At 29.2% G+C, this 8,413-nt stretch overlaps 1 protein-coding gene across 1 annotated transcript; it reads left to right on the top strand.

Moving 5' to 3' along the window:
• Positions 1–4,099: 4,099 nt before the first annotated feature.
• LOC107486539 (protein NSP-INTERACTING KINASE 1) lies at positions 4,100–8,167 on the top strand. The gene is made up of 11 exons (XM_016107084.3): positions 4,100–4,569; positions 4,670–4,802; positions 4,931–5,002; positions 5,119–5,262; positions 5,367–5,438; positions 5,553–5,612; positions 5,729–5,826; positions 5,927–6,076; positions 6,188–6,529; positions 6,834–7,213; positions 7,400–8,167. The coding sequence occupies exons 1-11, from the start codon at positions 4,416–4,418 to the stop codon at positions 7,748–7,750; spliced, it is 1,956 nt and encodes a 651-aa protein (XP_015962570.1). The 5' UTR covers positions 4,100–4,415; the 3' UTR covers positions 7,751–8,167.
• Positions 8,168–8,413: the final 246 nt, after the last annotated feature.

Here is an 8,413-nt window from a genome sequence, read left to right as displayed (position 1 = left end):
CGGGTTACCTATTAAATTTATCTCATTTGTCTCTAAGTATACACAAATATTAATATATAAAATATAATTAACTACGTGTAAACATTATATTTCTATCCCGATATCAAATTGAGATGTTCATAAGTGGGATGTTATATTGAGTTTATTTTGATTTAAATTTAGTCTTAAATATGTATTGAGTTTATTTTTTAGACTTTAATTCGATTTTAGACTCGATAAAACTTAAATATTTTCAGATTATAACTATATTGGATTTAATTGGGTGAAAATCAAGTCTTTAAAATTTTAACAATAATTTATAAAAACAAAATTTATTATCGAAAAGTTGATATCTATATTTAAATTTGAATTTTTCCATAAATTTTAATTTAATGCTTCTTTAATCTATTTTCTAATTCAACAAATGTGATATATTAAAAATAAAACAATAAACTTATAATTAATATAACATAATATTAAAATTAATTTAAAATATACATAACTTTTTTAGTTTTCTTAAGGTACACATGGGTCGGGTGAAGTTGAGTTCGTCTTGATCTGAACTCGATTCTAAATAATAATTGGATCGGATCTATTTTTGAGACCTTTATCCGATTTTAAATCCAGTAAAATCACACAAAATTAGCTTTTAAAATATTCGAAATCGAACTACGTTTTCGAACTAAATTGGACCATGTGCATCCCTAATATCAAATTAAAATGCATCCTACAAAATTTTTTAATTTGATTCTGTGATATATATTATGATAGAAACTTAAATGCAGTTAATTTTATGTAAAATTAGTAAATAAAAATAATTAAATAATTTAATAAATTTAACTAAATTATTATTTAATAATTTTTAACTATTAATTTTATATGAAGTTAATTTTACCTAAATTCTTACCGTATATTATATAGTGATAGTTAAGAAATTGCGTCCTCTCTAAGTATTTATATGAAATAACATTTATATAAATTTGCTGACTGTATAGGATTTCAATATCAATTTGACATGTATGCATGCATGATCTAATCAATATATAGATCTCCCCTACTTATATTCCTAACATATATGTATAGTTTGGTGATAGTGAAAAGTGGAGTATATTGGTCATAAGCTTCAAAAATTTGAGAGTACATAACTTGATTAATTATTAACGTAGGTTTCAAGGATCTATAACTATATATGGCTTCAATTCATTATTCTTTAATTTGTCGTCACTCTTAAAAGATCTATCACAAGTTCACCAAGTAATTAATCAATCTTCATGTATATATATAGATATCCAATAATGTGCACTTAGCTATCACAAAACCAACTACTTTTTTTTTTCTTTTTCCTCACGAGAGAAGATTCATTACTTAGCATTTTACTAGGTACACGCACTCCGTTGAACTGAACGAAGCTACCACAATATTATTCTTCACTAGTAACACCATTGGAAAAGTGTCACAATCAATCAATTAATTTATATCCTATATATATCTAAATGGTATAGATATTGTCATAGATATAACATGCATAGCATATACAGTGATATGAATGTGATCGTTTGGGTATATTAATGAATGGATATTTTATTTTTATTTTAATAATATTTTTTTTTACACAAAGTTATATAAAGACAATGACTATAAATATTGATTTATTTATTATGTATATTTTAATAAAAATTAAAAATAATGACTACAAATACAATAATTTTAAATGCATTGTCATACAAATTTAATGACTATAAATATATTTTTTATATTTTTATATAAAAATTNTTTAATATTCTTCAGAGATTAAATATATAACATCCATAAGACCATAACCTTTTTATCTTATAAAATGTGGCGCTAACAATCTCTTATAAACATAAAATACTAAAACTTACCTAATTAATGAGACAACAAATCAAAAGCTATCTTTTATATTAATTTTATGGATATCTTACACATAAACATTACTTTCCCAAAAAGGCTAATAATAATAATAATATATTTTTCCTAAAAAAAACGCTATTAGCAATTTTATTGATATCCTATTTAAGCAAGTCCCTTTATCATTTTATAAAAATAAACCAAATTGATCGGAAAAAATTATAATAGAAAATACTTATAACCAAATTCTATTAAAAGTATTTATGTAATTTTGAATTTCAATTATTTTATTAAAGTAAATTATCAATATTTTATTAACCTTATAACTAATAAGTTAGCTAGGATTTTTTTAATTAAAAAAAAGGGGAAAAAAAAAAGAAAAAAGCTAAGAAAGAAAAAGAGTTAGCTGGGCACGGAGGTGAGAGAAAAAAGAAGGAAGAAAACATAGTTTGCAGAAAAAGATGTGTGGGTCACAGAAAGAAAGAGAGAGAGTGAAGGGAATGGGAATGGCAGCTTTTGCTTTTCAAAGTTTTACTCTTTTTGAACAATTTTAGGGGAATGACTGTCTCCTTTGTTAATTGACCAAACACTCCCCATTCTGTGTTACTCATCACTAAGTAATATAAGTGCTTTATGGAATCTAATAAAGTTTTTGTTGCTTCCATCACCCCACATTTACACCATAAAAGATAATCATAATAATAATAGTTACTATCCCTCCAATATTAATATTTTATACACATATTAATAACACCTTATTTTATATTATTCCTATACATTTATGTATGGAAAATTTTTAAATCTTCTTAAAATATTAATATTTTAGTGATTTTAATTTTTAATTTCAATTAATAAATAATATACATTTTTTTATAATTAAAATCAACAATCAAAATAATTAAAATATATATTTTAAAAATATTTAAAAGTTTAATATAATCATCATAACAAAGTTTATTTTTTCTTCTAAATATAGTTATACATATATAGTCAAATTAACAAAAGTGTAACCCTAACTATTTTAATTAGAAATGATACAAATAATTAAAATTTTAATTTTGATGTATTAGAATTTATAATAATAATTTAAGAATAAATTTGATATTAGATGCTATTATTGTATATATGTATAATAAAAAAAGTCTATTTATAGACTAAAATACAATCTATTTATAATGATAAAATCACTTTAATATTAAAATAAATAAACATAAAAAATCATACGAGGTATATTTAGATAATATATTAATATATAATATCCTAAATATATTCTAATATGATATATTAACAGTATAAAAAAATTTATAAACATATATTTAATTATTAATGATATAATATGAATTATTAAAGTTATAATAATATAAAATTCTTGGACATTATTTATGCATAACCATAAAAAACAATGACATAGATAGAAGAAATCCAACAAAGATTTTCATGGTTGAGATACACATATAGTGGGTGACCAAATCCCATCATCCATCTCGAACCACAACAAAACAACAACACAACCATGAATAATGATAATCTCCTTCTCGAGATTCTAACATTCTCTCCAACAAACTTATTATTATAAAATTCCCTTCACAACTTTACTGACTTGGCCCAACTCATTCATTTCTTGATTCCCCTTCTCTTCACACCACCATTTCACATATAAATAAATAAAAATTTAATTATTTTAATAATTTTTATAATTTTATCAAATTTTTAATTAAATTTTATATTTTTAAATTTTATAATTAGATTAATTTTTACATAATAATTAAACCATAAATAAATAAACCATATATATCTTATATGAATCAATCATCAACTTGCACTGTGGCTAATTTCAGCAAAATTTGCACATTTCTTTGCCAATTAGGCACACTCGTTAATTCTACTAAGATTATATTATTAATTGTTCTGGCCAGAAAAGGGAAAAAAGAAAGCATAATGTTGTGGTAATATTCTATAGATGTATCAGCATAATGCTCCTTAACAAAATCAAATCATATCTATCATGTTTCCAAGTACTTTTTTTTGTTTCTCCTTTATCTACTGCTGTGCTAATGCACATATATAATAATTTCATTAAAACCTTACTTTATGCTTTCTTAGCATGTCCATGATTAACAAACACATAAAGAAAAAAAAGTGAATTTCCCATTCTGTCCCTGTACTACACTTATATGCCAGTGAAATATTTACCTCTAATTTGTTTGTTCTTATAAGACTAGTTAAAGGGACATTTGTATATATTATTTTGTTGAGTACAATGAGTCAGTGACAAGCATGCTAGATTAAGTTTCCATTTTATACTTTTCCTTTTTCTCTTTGGTTCTGACACAAGATTTTTGGTGAATGAGATTCATTCTGGCATGGAAAGCATTGAAATTTAGTTTCTTTTCTTATTTTGAACATCATCATCACACAGTGTGAAGAAAGAAGAAACAACCACACTCATATCTGAGAGAAGTGAACTGTTGAAAGTTTCAAAACAACTTCTTTATCATCAGTTAACGTCACTGTTAATTCTTCAAGTACTTTTCTATTGGAACTGATCCTTGGAAGCTCCAATTTCAATGGGGACTCCAAGTGGAAGAGCAAGTGGAAGAGGAAGAGGAAGAGGAAGAGGAGGAGGAGGAGGAGTTCTTCTTCTTCCATGTTCTGTTGCATTTTTCTTGTTTTTTAGCACTGCAACTGCTTTGCTTTCTCCCAAAGGAGTAAACTTTGAAGGTAAAACTTCAAACTTTTCCTCATGTATGAGCTCAATATGCAGAATTATGAAATGGGGTGGTGTCTTATTTCTCTATACATCTATATCTCTTTAATGCAGTTCAAGCTTTAATGGGGATAAAGAACTCACTGGTGGATCCTCATGGTGTTTTGGATAATTGGGATGCTGATGCTGTTGATCCTTGTAGCTGGACTATGGTTACTTGTTCTGCAGAGAACTTGGTGATTGGATTGTAAGTTTCTTCTTCATAATCTTCTATTTGAAGTAGAAAAACGAAAACAAGAGTTGAAGTACTAGTTTCTTTGGTTCAAATTGATTTAAATGTTTGGTGAAAATGAAGTTTGATTTTGCCTTCTGTAGGGGTACTCCAAGTCAAAGTTTATCTGGTACTCTTTCTCCAACCATAGGAAACTTAACCAACCTTCAGATTGTGTAAGTAATTAATCACAATCAGAAAAACACTACAGTATCATTCATTTGCTGATTGAAGCTTACAAAATTAGATGAGTGTTCTGGTTTTTTAACTGCTTTTTTGTTTTCTTTTTCAGGTTGCTTCAGAATAACAACATAACTGGACCAATCCCTTCAGAGTTGGGAAAACTTCCTAAGCTTCAAACTCTTGATCTCTCTAACAACTTCTTCAGTGGTGAAATTCCCCCTTCACTTGGCCACTTGAGAAGTTTGCAATACATGTAAGCTAATATTATATCATATGAGCTAAGATTTTTGGAAGCTTATAGTCTTTGATTTTGATGTCTAAATACTCAAGAGTTTAATTTTCTTAAACTGCTTTCAGGAGGCTCAATAATAACAGTCTTCATGGTGAATTGCCAGAATCATTGGCTAATATGACACAGCTTGCTTTTCTGTAATATTCATTGAACTCTTTCTTTTGTTTCTTTTTGTGTATTAATAATTCTGTTTTTTAAGTTTTCTCTTATTCTAATTATGGTTATCTTGTTTTTGTGATTATCAATTTCAGTGACTTGTCCTACAACAATATCAGTGGCCCTATACCAAGGATTTTAGCTAAATCCTTCAAGTAATAAATCTCTTTTTCTTGATTATATGGTGCATTTGTTTTTAATAGGCTTCAAGAAACCGAAATTCAGCACTAACATAAGAATGTTCTTATTTTTTCCGTTAATGCTTTTTCAGCATTGTTGGAAATCCCCTTGTTTGTGCAACTGGAAAAGAACCAAACTGCCATGGCTTGACACTAATGCCAATGTCCATGAACTTAAATGGCACTGAAGGTAAGAATAAGATCTCTCAGGAGTTTCATCTTTTTTTCGAATTAATTGTGAAATTGTGCATTATTTTCATGCTGTCATCAATAATTTGCTTCTTCCTTAGATGCCTTACCATCAAGCAAACCAAAATCTCATAAAATGGCAATTGCTTTTGGCTTGAGTCTTGGATGTCTCTGCCTCATAGTTCTCGGTTTCGGCCTTGTTCTTTGGTGGAGGCACAAGCACAATCAACAAGCATTCTTTGATGTTAAAGGTACTTTCCAATTAGCATCATAGTTAGCATTTTCTTCTTCTTTAATTGAGTACTATAATAGTTCCTTCAATTCATATACAGCTTAAATGTTGAATGTTTTTTATGTTTCAGACCGGCATCACGAAGAAGTATACCTTGGAAACTTGAAGAGGTTCCAATTCAGAGAACTCCAAGTTGCTACCAATAACTTCAGCAGCAAGAACATTCTTGGAAAGGGTGGTTTTGGAAATGTCTACAAAGGAGTTCTCTCTGATAGCACTCTTGTAGCTGTCAAGAGGCTGAAAGATGGCAATGCCATTGGAGGAGAGATTCAGTTTCAGACTGAAGTCGAAATGATCAGCCTCGCCGTCCACCGGAACCTCCTCAGACTCTATGGATTCTGCATGACACCAACAGAAAGGCTCTTAGTTTACCCTTACATGTCCAATGGCAGCGTCGCTTCACGTCTAAAGGGTAATATCAATCATAGAATTTCATCCTTGAATTTGACATATTTGACTAAACTGTCATCTAACAGTTCTCAACTATTTATCTCATATTGAAATAACTGCATGCGAGTTTTCACCATGTTATATTTAGGGACAAATGCAAGTATATAGCAGAAATTTCGCTTGCCTCATTGAATTTGTCTATACACTTAGATATAATAATCTAAAACTTTTTGTTATGTATACACTATTTATCTCTAGTGTCTAAATTTTATGGATCTTAACAGGTTTAAGTAGCATTCTGATACCGGTTTTGGCGATTTTGACAGGTAAGCCGGTGTTGGATTGGGGAACAAGGAAGAACATTGCATTAGGAGCAGCAAGGGGGCTATTATATCTTCATGAACAATGTGATCCAAAGATAATACATAGGGATGTGAAGGCTGCAAACATATTGCTTGATGACTATTGTGAAGCAGTGGTTGGTGATTTTGGGTTGGCAAAGCTTCTGGATCATCAAGATTCACATGTCACAACTGCAGTTAGAGGCACTGTAGGACACATAGCCCCAGAGTATCTATCTACAGGACAATCATCTGAGAAAACTGATGTGTTTGGATTTGGGATTCTCCTCTTGGAATTGATCACAGGACAAAGGGCACTAGAGTTTGGAAAAGCTGCTAACCAAAAAGGAGCCATGCTTGATTGGGTATGTAGGAATGTTTAGTCATTTTCATACTAATTAAGGGACTCACAACTGTCCTATCATGTATCTGTCTACAGTAAAACTGTTTACACTTCGATCATATCTACAAGATATATTCACATTCATTCATTTGAGAATGAGGGATATATTCAACCAAGAATACTTATATTTTTGTTCACATTGATTCAGGTAAAGAAAATTCATCAGGAGAAGAAGCTAGAGTTGCTTGTGGACAAGGATCTTAAAGGGAACTATGACAGGATTGAGCTTGAGGAAATGGTTCAAGTAGCATTGTTATGTACTCAAAACCTTCCAGGGCATAGACCAAAGATGTCTGAAGTTGTAAGAATGCTTGAAGGTGATGGATTAGCAGAGAGATGGGAAGCTTCACAAAGAGCTGATACTAGTGCTGCTGCTACTGCTACTACTAACACTTCAAAATCCAAACCTCATGAATCATCTTTATCAGATAGGTATTCTGATCTCACTGATGATTCCTTGTTGTTAGTCCAAGCCATGGAGCTATCAGGACCAAGGTGAACGAATCGCCTCGTCGAATTCATTTACGTTTCAAAATTGTCTCAATGGTTTGGTATTTTGTGTCCTGAAACAGTTACTAAATAGGGTGTTAATGTTATTTTGTGTTTCTTTCTTTTTAGGGAGTTTAGTTTTATAAAGAAAGCATATTTAATTGAAGAGGGTATGATAATTGAATGTGTTTACAAAATCCATGGAAGAGTAGTATATGTTGTATGATAGGGGGTTCTACCAAAGTTACTTGCAAATTGTACAGAATCTGATTTGTTGATGAATGTTGATTTTGTAATGCAAAATTTTGTAATATTAAAACATCAATCAAACCTGCTTTGGTGTCTGAGGTAAGAAAGAAAGTGTGAGACATTCTTTTGCTTTGTACCAATATTGATATCAACTTGTTCAAATTTAATTCGAATTAAATCAATTTATATTCTTGTTCTAAAAGTGAAAATTAGCTTACTAACTACTAAATATAAAAGTTCAAAATACTGTGCATACAAAAAAATTATTTGCCAAATTAGTCATTCTCTTATATAGTTATATTTGTGTATAAGATGTTTTGTTTAACTCGTTTTTAACATGACTAAAATTTCTGTTATTTTAAAAGCTCCATATATGAAACCCTAAAAAAGTAGTAGGCTAGGAGTTAAAAACTTAAGTGCACTA

The sequence above is a fragment of the Arachis duranensis genome, chromosome 4 (assembly GCF_000817695.3).
Source record: "Arachis duranensis cultivar V14167 chromosome 4, aradu.V14167.gnm2.J7QH, whole genome shotgun sequence".
NCBI classification, from domain to species: domain Eukaryota; kingdom Viridiplantae; phylum Streptophyta; class Magnoliopsida; order Fabales; family Fabaceae; genus Arachis; species Arachis duranensis.
Note: the sequence above shows the minus strand (reverse complement) of the source record. Positions and strands in the feature narration are given on the sequence as shown.